The following is a 12424-nucleotide window of genomic DNA, read 5'->3' as shown; positions in this document are numbered from 1 at the left end:
CTAGTTGTCCATTCTCTAACAATACTTCCATTTGAGGAGTACCTTCTGTTATGAATTCCTGAATGCAAAGTCCACCAATTGTTCAAAACTTCCAGTTCACTCCTGTTTCTGTGCTCTGTGTGTACAAATTACTACCCCAGATGTTCCAATGACCCCCTTGTATTAAGAGCAAAGTAGACTTAAGTTGCACATAGGACTGTGCAAAATTCCTGATGCAGATGACTCTAGGGAATTAAGGATTAAAAACACTTTGGGTAACTACCACTGAGATAGGAATACCTGGGCCAATATCTACACCTGTGCAGATCCCTAACTCAAGATTTTATTATTTTCAGGCGAGAATAGAAGAGGAGAAACAATGTTGATTGATTGAACCGAGTTGACAGACATTTCCTGTGAAGTTCATGTTATGACAAATCATGTCAAGGCAAAAGTATGCAAAAACATATTCAATCTAATTCTCTTTACACAATTTATTTCCCTTATTAATTATTAAACTTTTGAAGGAGTGATTAATTTAGAGGGCAAGAGAAAATGTCGTTGCTCAAAAAAAGTCAATGTGGAGTGAGTACGGAAGAAATGCTGCTCAATTCAAGATCATTGGCATTCCTTGTGGCTGAATCAGGAGAAGTATTTAGATATCTAGTCGCTATTCCTCACCCACTAACAGTGCCTGACTGAATTGTTAACAGCAGCTTCTGCCATCAGTTATATGTCGTGCAGCAGTTTCTCATTTTGGAATTACTGTATAAAATTATACTGCATAATATCAATGCAAGTTTGTGGAAACAATTGTAGAATTTTCAAAATAATTTTGAAAGTGTTTAACAGTTTTTAAAAAAAAACTTTTCTGGAGTAACATGGTAGCTCTACAAATCTTTTTAATAAATTCTTGTGCTGTAAATATTATATTCAGGGATGTGGGCTTCACTAGCTAGGCCATTATTTATTATTGTCCTTCTTCACCCTTGAGAGAGTGGTGGTGAGCTGCCTCTTTGAACTGGTATAGGTGTTCAGGTATACCTAACAGTCCTGTCAGGAGGACAATTCTTAGATTTTGAACCAAGATAGAGGAATGACGATTATATTTCCAAATTGGGATGGTGTGTGCCCTGGAGGAACACTTGCAGATGGTGGTGTTCCCATCCATCTTCTGCCTTTGTCCTTCTAGATGGTAGTTGTTGAGAGTTTGGAAGGTGCTTTCTCAAAACCTTGGTACATTTCTGCAGTGCCTCTTGCATATGGTATAACCTTCTACTATGTGTCAGTTGTGGATGGAGTGAATGTTTGCAGAAGTAGTGGCAATTGAAAGAGTTGCTTCAATATTATTGGAACTGCATTCGTCCAGGCAAGTGTATTTTCACACTCCTGACTTGCACATTGTAGGAGATTGAACAGGCTTTGGCAAATCAGGAACTATGTTGCATGATGCAGAATTTCTACCCTCCAACCTATTCTTGTAGCCATCGTATTTATATCATGAATCTAGTTCAGTTTCTGGTCAGTGATGAGCCCCCAGGTGTTGATAGTGGGTGATTCGGTGATGCTCAGATTCTGTTTTTAAAGTTGGACATTGCACTGGGGTTTTGTGTGGCACAGATGTTACTTGCTACTTGTCACCCCAAATCTGGATGTTGTCAAGCTCTTGCTACATCTAGACTTGGACTGCTTCTTAATCTGAGGAGTTGCACATTGCTGAGCATCATTTATAATTATCAGCAAACATCCCCACTTCTAATTTTATATTGGAGGGAAGATCATTGATGAGGCAGCTCAAGATTGTTAGGCAAAGGACTCCTGCAGTAATGACTTTCAGCAATAATAATCAGTTATCTTCCTTTGAACTAGGCATGATTCCAATCCACACCCATTCACTTTTCAGAAGAAATATTGGTAGTACAAGAAAAGGACTGTTCAGTAAACATACCTAATTTAAGTTCATTACAAGACACTAAACAATAGTCACCTTAAGTTCTTTAGATCCGCTGCTGACCTAAAGGAATCACAACTTATTCTGAATGTGGAGGATGAATAAAATTTGGACAATTGGCAGAAAGGGAAAATTCAAATTGTAATATAGGTCATTTTGGTTGATTCTGCTCTCCTGTCAACAATTAGTCATTTAATGGTAGGGGTGTGTGATACTGGTTGCACTTGCCCACAGGAAGTGCCCAATTGTAAGAAAAATCACAGTTCAAAATATCAATAAATGGATGTCAGGAAACCAGACAAATCATTTAACCTCTGCTTAATTTTTCACTGAAGAACTTTACCACCCCAGCTTGAATCTAGAAGTATATGATGATGGAGTTTACCAAACTATCCTATATTTTATGTTGATTTGTTGCACAGGATGTGAGTGGCCCTGGCCAGGCCATTGTTTATTGCCCATCTCTAATTTGTTCTGGGGATATTTAAGAGTCAATCACTTTACTATGAATCTGGAGTCACATGTAGACTAGACCAAGTATGGACAGCTACCTTCTCATTGGGGAACCACGTGGTTTTTCTGATAATCGACAATGGTTTCACAGTCATCGTTATATCACCCAGTCTTGATTGAATACTTGTTAACACTCAGAATACCCAAATATTGAGTCAATGAATTCTTTTTCTTGTATTATCAAATACAGACAGCAATTTGTGCACTGGTAGCTTTTTTTACTACAAACAAAAATGATCACAAATTTAAACAAGAAAATACCAAAAATTAATTTAAAAAGTATTTGTTGTTAAGGTTACCTACGTTTGATACAGTCAATATACACAGTTTCTTAATGAAATGATCAACACCCTTAAAATTATTGCATTAGTGTCAAGATAAATCAGCATTAGCTGTTTTGCTGATTATAGTTGAAAATCATATACAAGACTGATTTATAAATTGGGAAGATTAACCTAGGATTAAATTCCTAAAGGAATGGTAGCATAGTGATTGTGTTACAGGCGTGATCCAAAGGCTGGGTCTAATGCCCCAGAGACTAGAGTTCAACTCCCATTTCATAGCTCGGAGTTAAGTAAGGATAGAGATGAGGAAGGACACCACTTCGACTGGGACAGCACATCCATCTTAGGACAAGCCAAACAGAGACATGCACGAGAATTCCTAGAAGCATGGCATTCCGACCAGAACTCTCTCAACAAACACATTGAGTTAGACCCCATCTACCACCCCCTGAGAAAAAGAACAAGAAGTGACATCGCAGGAAATGACATCACCAACCTAAAGAAACTCAAACATATAAATAGAAAGCAAGAATCATGTACAATGCTTCACCTGAGGCCCATGTTACCTAATAGGGTGACAAAATGTCTGGAAATGAACCTTCCAGCTCAGCGAGCAAACCTACATCCAGTTTTAGATACATATTAATAATTTAGATTAAATATGAGAGGCATTGTTGGGAAATTTACAGACAACGCAAAGTTGGCTGTATAGTTGATATAACCTGATAGAGGGTGGCACAGTGGCTCAGTGGTTAACAATACTATCTCACAGCGCCAGGGACCCGGGTTTCATTACAGCCTCGGACAACTGTCTGTGTGGAGTTTGTATGTTCATCCCTTTTCTGTGTGTGTTTCCTTGTGGTGTTCCAGTTTCCTCCCATAGTTCAAAAATATGCAGGTTAGATGGATTAGTCATGTGAAATTATCTAGCATTCAGGGATGTGCAGGCTAGCAATGGTAAATGTGGTGTTACGGGATATGATGGGGGCTGGGTCTGGGTGGGATGCTCTTTGGGTGTAGATTCTATGGACGCAATGGCCTCCTTCTGTACTGTAGGGGGTTCTATGATTCTATGACCTTATTGGACACGAAAGATTTAGGAGCAGAAGTAAGCTATTTGCCATTCAGTGAGACCATGGCTGATCTGACAATCCTCCATTCCATTTTCCTGCCTTTCCCCTATAACTCTGGATTCTATTACTGATTAAAAATCGGTCTCTTTTAGTCTTGGCAATTGTCAGTGACCCAGTACCTACAATCACCTCTTGTAAAGAATTCCACAAATTGACTAACCTGTGAGAGAATAAATTCCTCCTCTGGTTCTAGACTACCATATCAATCCCCCATTCAAAAACAAAGCTCCCTCTCATCTTCTAAACTCTATTGAGGAAGATCTCAGTGGTTTGTTGAGTGGACAAAAAGTGGGAAATGGACTTCGATCTGGATAAGTCTAAGTGCTACACATTCGGATATGGAAAGGAAAACAAGGGAATATCCAATAAACAGGAGGATTGTGTGAGGGCTAAAGAAAAGGGACACATTGGAATCCATGTCCATAGGTTCATGAAGGTGATAGAAGGTAAAAAATAAGACATATGGGAATTTTTGATCCGTATCCTGTTTTAATCAAAATCCTCTTCAGAGTTGTTGTTACTCACCATTGGAAGAAGTGTGTCTTGAACCCAGGCCTCCTGGCTCAGAGGTAGGAACATTACCACTGCAATGCCGTTCTCTAGAAGGTACGTATACCGCTTTACTTTGATGGACGAGACATTGAATGTGTAACCCAGGGTACGGTACTGGAACAATATAATACACTGTTGGGTCATAGCTGAATTTCTGAGTACAATTTTTGTCACCATATTACTGTTTGGATAATTGCTCTTCAGACAGCAATGATAAGTCCTTCAATAACGTTGCCAGGTCTTGAAAATTGCGGGTATGAGGAAAGATTGGATGACCTAGAGTTGTTTTCCTTAGAACAGAGGAGGATAAGAGTTGCCTTAATTGACGTGCAAAATAATGAAGAGCTTGGATAGTGTGTACAGTGAAGACCGGTTTACCCTCTGTGGAAAGATCACTTACTGGGGTGGTTAGCACAAGCATTAGAGGGAGCATGAGGAAAACATTTTTCAACCAGAGGGTGATGGGTGTCTGGAATTTGCTGTCCAGTTTGGTTGAGGCAGAAAGTCTCAAATGTATTTAAAAGGAGCTTGAAACGCTGAAACCTGCAAAGCTATGCATCAGATGCTGATATGTGGGATTTTATTGGGAGGATAGTTTATTCAGGTGATGAAGTCACACTGGGTTTAATGGCCACTTTGTGCTGGAACATTTCTATGGTTTTATGGTTCACTTCTTATAATGTCGATCATTCGAACAAGAAGTGTAAAACTTAGATGTCAAATTTCATGCAGTTGGGATACCAAGGCATATCAAATGCTACTTTTGTTTCCATTGAAAAGTTAATCTTCACTAAAATATTGTAGATGGAACTAAACAAAGTATAGCATGTTTTTATTCTACTGATGTCCTATAGTGATGTTTGTATAACGGCAAGCTTTGAGCCGATTTGGTAACCAATCAACATCCTTTTTTGATGTAGTATAAATAATTGCTTCCTTTGAATTTTAATACCTAACTTAATGACTACAAGTTGAATGGCTTGGACAGTCTTCAGTATGGAGACAGGCAAAGCAATACAGCTTCCCTATTCCCCCCCCTCCCCAATGCCTGTACTTGCAGTATAGTAAAATTAAAATGCTCAGTGATCCTCAAAATTGACCTCAGTGATTTCTAACCAGACATTTTGAATAATCAGTACCAGGCTTTGTGAACAGTCAAGACTAGACACTGAGTTTAGAGCTCAAACAAAAGAATTAGCAATTTACTAACAATATGGTAACTTTAGCTGAGCAAAGTTCAACAGTAGGTAAAATACAGAGGAACCTCGATTATCTGAACGAGATGGGTACTATTTCATTTGGATAATTGATATTTCAGATAATCACAGATTTCACATGATGATGAAAATAAAGCAATGATAAGACAAGGAAACCTTTTAAAAATGCAGCGGTAGTTAACATTTGGCAAGGAGTGGTGAAGACGGTATTAAATAAGGTCCCGAACAGCTTCTACAATCACAGAGCATTTGTCAGTTAGTCTTGTGATAGAAAGACAGAAGCACTGCCTCGTGCATGCGCTTACGTTCTTTGCCATTTTTTTCATGAATGGCTTGGTAAAGTGACAGGAATACTGTAAAACCTTTGCTTTTGCTAAGGGCTGTGTAATAACCCTTACCTAAGAAATATCCAGTTGCTGATGCTTGAGCTGCATCTGTTTCTTTGTTATTGCCAGCGTTTTCACATGTTCTTCAGTACAGGTAAATCAAATGCACTAAGCTCTTTGATGTAATATTTTTGTGGGACCTTGAAATCTTCTTCGGATAATCTGAAATACAGATAATCGAGGTTCCACTGTAATTAAATTCTAAGATTTAAATACAATTCACTTGAATTGTAGCCACCACTGTCTCACAAGGAAAGATAGACAAACAGATGCAGTTAAAAAATAAACCAAAAGGGAAAAATACATTAGATGTAACTGGCCAGTTCACTTAGGCAGTCTCCATCATCTGTAACATCACTGGCATGTTGGATTCCATCTTGGTTTCTGATACATGCAAAAAGCTACTAGTAGGCTCTGAGGGATATTCGTTTAATTCTTCTAACGAACATTTTAGCATCTGAAGTTTCAGTAAGTTGACCATGAGAGGACAATAAGGGAGCAATCAAACCTCTGTCCTGTAGCTTTCACAGGCACAATTATTCCAACTTAAACACAGTTCAAACTTTGGTCTCTCCCTACTAAATTGACTATCTTCCCATGAGGTCCCACTTTACATTCAACATCTGCCAACTGCTTAACCATAAGGCATCTCCAGAGTCAAAGCATCTATAGAGCACTTTTTAACAAGAATCACCCTGCAATTAATTTTCAGATCTGGCCTCAAAAGGTTTTTTTTAATACAAGCTGCTAGTCACAGTCCAAATGTCATCTTCAGCTCATAGTTCACAGCTCCAAGCCAAAAATGTTAAGAAAAAAGTAAATATTCAAACAGCATGCCTGTTTTTAAATCAGTATCCAAGTCTACCAAATAATAAAGGAGTTATTCCTGAGTTAGTCTATATTGCTAATCTCTCAACACTGCTAAGAGTATTTTGGTTAGATAAGTCTTTATAGGCAATATTAATTTTGATTTGTCAGCATTTCCAGATATTCCATTATCTGCCATTTTAAGAACATATGTGCTGATTTACAACACAATTTTCTATATCATGCAGCTACCAGGCCCAACCTACACCCCCTCCAGGGACAAAAACCCCATGCTATTAGTGTTCAGTATATACAGAAAACTGAAACTCCACGAGTTCGTCTCTGAAAAAGAGACTCCCCTTTGAGGTTATTGATGGGTAATTGGGAATAAATAATTGTTTAGCTAGAATAGGATTTTTAGATTAGATTAGATTACATTACATTACAGTGTAGAAACAGGCCCTTCGGCCCAACAAGTCCACACCTCCCCGCCGAAGCGCAACACACCCATACCCCTACATTTACCCCTATACCTAACACTACGGGCAATTTAGCATGGCCAATTCACCTGACCTGCACATCTTTGGACTGTGGGAGGAAACCGGAGCACCCGGAGGAAACCCACGCAGACACGGAGAGAACGTGCAAACTCCACACAGTCAGTCGCCTGAGGCGGGAATTGAACCCGGGTCTCTGGCGCTGTGAGGTAGCATTGCTAACCACTGTGCCATCATGCCGCCCATTTTCTGTCCTCCTGTCAGTGCCTATAGTTTTATTATTGGTCTTGCAAAAGAGTATCTGCATCAAAATTGAGCTATTAAATTTAATGCTTAATTTTGATACAAGCAACTTTCTCATCTCTTTTTAGAACTGTAGAGTTTCTTGAGCTGATGTTAAGGTACTCGGCATCCACTGTCTTTGTGTTTCTCTTCAAGTGAATTTTTTTTAAGTGAACAAACATTGTCACTGTCCTTCCAAAAACAGTCTTTGGAATTCATATTAATCTGTGCTTATTTTTCTGTTTGAATTGAGAAGATCCTAAATTGTGATGGATCCTCATAGTAAAGTTGGGAAACTGGTAACTTGATTTCTTTTTGTGTTTATAAAGGAGATCCTCATTGGAAGTAGAAGGCATTGCTGAGGTGCTAAATGAGTATTTTGTGATTCTCTTCGTTAAAGAGGAACATGCTCCTAATGTCACAAAGGATAAAGCAGAGAAATTGAACAGCATCAAAATAGATAGAGATACTGAAAAGAATGGAGCATTCAAAATAGGAAAGCCATCTGGTCTAGATGGAAGGATATATCCATGCTTGCAGAGGGAATTAAGGATGGAATTTGCAGATGTTCTACCTACAATCTTCCAATTCTTTTTAGATATGTGACTAGTGTCAGCGAACTAGCAGGTTGCAAATACCACAACTCTCCTCAGGAATGAGAGAGATAATTATTGATTGGTCAGTCTGACATCAGTGGTGCTGAAACTTTGGCAGTCTGGAACAGAATTAAATGGAACTTGCTGGAAAAAAACATTGGTTAACAAAAATAGGCCTAGCGTGGATTTGTTGAAGGATAATCATGTTTGACTAATTCAGTTGATGTTTTTGAAACAGCAGAGAGAATTGATAAGGGTGATAAATACATTTTCAAGTGGGATTTGAGGCAATACTGTACCACAAAAGGCTTTTGGCAAAGTTTGAAACTAATGACATTAAAGTGGTAGTGACTATAAGAAAGTTTACTAAGACAAAGTACTGAGCAATAGAAGGAAGATAAATCAGAAATAACTTGATTGAGATTTATGTTTAAAGTATTGTGGTGTATATGAATTTTAAAAATAAATTTGATATAGTAATACACAATGGATTTAGCAAACCGATTGAGTCCCATTAGGGAGAAAGTGATGACATGGATACAAAGTTAATTGTGTAACTGTAACTGATGGAGTCATAAATTGTACTTTTAAGACTAGATGAAAGTATATAGTGTTGCTTCCCAAAAGTGCATTAGCACTACTGTTTTTCATGCTTTACAGTAATGCCTTATGCTTGGATGAGGAGGATGTTGACAGGTAAACAAATGAAAGAAATTAGCATGCATGTGGCTGTTGAAATTTAATTTTGGTGACGTAGAAACAAAGAAAATATGAGCAGGATTAGGCCATTCAGCCCTTCAAGCCAGAACCACCATTCAATTTGATGATGGCTATGATGTGATGTGGTTCATTTTTGTTTTAGAATGTGGAAAGGGAATGTAAATTGAACTTACAATTTTAAAGGGAGTACAGGAGCAGACTGTTTGGTACATGTTCAACTGAGAATTTAACAAATATTTTTAATGGGAAATTTTTATGTAGAGCTCTGCAGGAAAGAGAGTGGAATTGGTACAAATTAGGTAACTTTTTCAAAGAGCCTGGAAAGGCTTGATAGGCTGACTGGCCTCTTTTGCAATGTTGCATCATTGAGTTACTCAATGATCAAACTATGTGAAGTTTTTGGGACAAAAGCAAAATACTATCGATGCTGAAATCTTAGAATTAGTATTAGATTAAAATTAGAATTAGACTTTTATTGTCATGTGTACTCAAGTACAGATATATGAGTACAGTGAAAAGTATACAGTGTTGCCATTCCCAGTGCCATCTTAGGTACCTAAGTACAAAGCAGAAAAAGAAAATAAAGGTTAAACATCACAGTCCTCCTTAGTATTAGATAGAAAAGTAAAGAAATTTAAAGTAAAATGTTTAACTGTCTTAAGTGCTTAGCCACACTGAGCTCACACTACCTTCAAGGGCTTGATCTCCTCCGCTCCACTCTCCGGCAGACCTTGGCTATCTGCTCTCGCCGCTGCTGTAGATGCTGGGGCACATCCCTCACTGCCAAGTTGAGCTCCCTTTTCTCATATTGGACTCAATCTCCAGGTCCCAAGTCGCTGTCATGCTCCAGACAACAATGAACCGCAACGCCGCTGACCACCAAAGTACCTATTCCAGTGTGTAGCCACACACTGGATCTGTTGAAGCTGCGATGCTGTCATCGCTGCTACCTCCATGACTGAACAGTCTTCAGAATGTAAGTTTGATCGCGTTTGCGCTTCCGCTGCTGCAGATGCCGGGAGATCTGGGGCTGCCTGCTCTTGCCACCGCCTCAGGCTGCCTTCTCTTGATGCCAGTGCAGATGCCATGGAACACCTCTGGCCATCACATTGGGCTCACTTACTCCACAGTGGTTCGATCTTCCATGTTCTGGGCTCACTCTCCTTTGCGCTGTTCTCCTCCATGCTGCACAAACTCGTTCTCCACGGAAGGTAAGTAGATTAAAGTAAGAAAAGAACACAGTGAAAGAAAAAAAGTAAAAGCGAATAGAGCAGCTGAGCCCTGGACAGGAGTTCTCATGTTGCACTGCTACTCTGCTGCCACCTTGCTTATGTTGGTTAACTTGGTTAAATCTGAAATTGAAACAGAAAACGCAGGGAATACTCAGCATATCAGGCAGCCTCTGTGTAAAGAAGAGTAAATATTTTTGGTTGAAGATCTCTTGAGGAAAGAAAGGTTAGAAATGTAATAGAATTTAAGGAGGTGAAAGTAGGAAAAGAATGAAAGGGAAGCTATGTGGTAAGAGTGGAAGACAGTATATATTGGGTGGGGGGGTTGCAGTTTTCCCAACTGTTAATAACTGTCCCAATTATTGAAATTAATTAATAAATTGTATAAAATAAGTTGGTTTAGATTTTTCAATTCTCTTTTCCTCTTAAATGTTTTGCTTTCTCTCATGTGTTTTTTTTATATTTAGGCATTGGATGTAGATCGTGGTGTGCTGCAAAAAATGAAGAAATCTGTTAAAGCTATTTATGCATCTGGATTAGGTAAGAAAATGCTTTCATACTTGACACAATGGAAATCATAGAGGATAACATCCTGAGCTTGCAAACTGCATGTCTTGTAAATTTAGGTCTTTTCACCATGGTTAATGAAGCTGAAATACCCCATTATAGATTAAGCTATCATACCACAAAACAATTGTCTTAGTGTGTGGAATTGAGTTTTGGATAATAGAGCTACTTTCAGGGAAGAGGCAAAGAAATCTGGCAACTTAAATTAAAACTTATTGTTCTCTGAAGATCGTTTGGGTCAGACTGACGAGTGTTGCTGCAGATGCTGACTTTTCATTGCCGTATCTTCTTGCTGAACACTGGACAAGACTTTGGACTTATTGTACCTGTTTTGGGGATTTTGATTATTCTCAGAACAGCGAAATGATGTCTGCAGCAAGGACCTACTTATGGAGTGAAGCATAGACTGTTGATTTTGTGTCCATGCTGTCATTTTGGCACTTAATGCTCCAGCTAATGCATTCTTGTAACCACATATAACTGAAGACCTACAACCTGCCAAGCAGTGGTATTTAAAGGGATCATCTGACTCTATTTTGATAGGCTGGTTGATTTTCTTTTTCTTTTGCTTCAATTCCACAAGAGTTTGGCATTTTGTATTGTTATTTCAAGTTGCAAAGATCGACAAGAGTGACCTGGCAGGTACTTATGGACTTTTTGTTAACTTCAAGAATTCTGAACAAATCAGTTAAGCTTGAACATGAATGCATTTGCAGGCTTTCCCCTTTGACGACAGCATGACTTGGAGAATGAACAGAGGTAACATCTAGCAGGACAAGTTTGTGGAAGAGGAAGGAAAGAGATGGTGAGAAGGGGATCCCAACTATGTCTATCCAACCGGGGATTTATTCTACGTGAGCTTGACCAAGAAACAATGTTTGAGACCTTTGTGTTTCAGTGATAATGTACTCACTGAAACGTAGTAGCTGCTGTGGCCATAGCTACAAGAGCAGGGCAAGGAGCATGTTACCACTGATTATAAAGGTGACTGTGACAGTGAAGTTTCATGCATCTTGCTCCTTCCAGGCTGGTTGTATGTTATTTGTAACAGCTTACAGTTTGCAGCCACCACTGTATGAAGGAGAACACTGAGGCCCCCTTGCTTCGTTGAGAGCTAAATACATTTAATTATTTTTCACTAGATACAAAGCATGCTGAGAAAGCATCTAGCTTTTCTAGGGTTACTGTTCTCCCCATGATGAAGGAAATGACCGCACATTTATTGCTTTACAGGTGTTTTCGTCCTGCCCCCCCCCAAATCGAAGTAAAATGCTCAGAGGCACAGTATAGTTTTACCTCCTTCATCTTTGTTTCGGGTCCTGGAGGGAGAGAGAACGATTTTTTTTTATTTCAAAAATATACTTTATTCATATATAATTTAATCTATACAATTGGACATGTCATCATTCTGTAAACATTCCATTTCTTTGCGTATCGAAACAGGGTAATCATTCCTATTCACAGGTTGGTGCGATTACATTGAGCTGAGGCACCAGCGGAGCCCAAATGACTGCGTGGGCCCCCTGTTCTTCTTAGGCAGGCAGATGTTAGACGGTGGTCTTTCCCCACCGCGCCTTGGCAGCAGCTGCCCCAAGCTTCAGCGCGTCCCTCAACACGTAGTCCTGGACCTTGGAATGTGCCAGTCTGCAACACTCAGTCGGGGTCAACTCCTTCAGCTGGAAGATCAACAGGTTTCAGACCACCCAGAGAG

General features: G+C 39.2%; 1 protein-coding gene across 4 annotated transcripts in view; it reads left to right on the top strand.

Moving 5' to 3' along the window:
* The window catches only part of asap2a (ArfGAP with SH3 domain, ankyrin repeat and PH domain 2a), a 193727-nt gene that overhangs the window by 52615 nt on the left and 128688 nt on the right, over positions 1 to 12424 (top strand). For all 4 annotated transcript variants that reach the window (XM_043678183.1, XM_043678192.1, XM_043678201.1 and 1 more), the window contains exon 2: positions 10614 to 10686. In XM_043678183.1, the coding sequence (XP_043534118.1) occupies positions 10614 to 10686 (73 nt within the window). The remainder of the gene's footprint in view (positions 1 to 10613; positions 10687 to 12424) is intronic.

This window comes from Chiloscyllium plagiosum, chromosome 3 (genome assembly GCF_004010195.1).
Source record: "Chiloscyllium plagiosum isolate BGI_BamShark_2017 chromosome 3, ASM401019v2, whole genome shotgun sequence".
Lineage (NCBI taxonomy): Eukaryota > Metazoa > Chordata > Chondrichthyes > Orectolobiformes > Hemiscylliidae > Chiloscyllium > Chiloscyllium plagiosum.
This window is presented reverse-complemented; position numbering and strand designations above follow the sequence as displayed.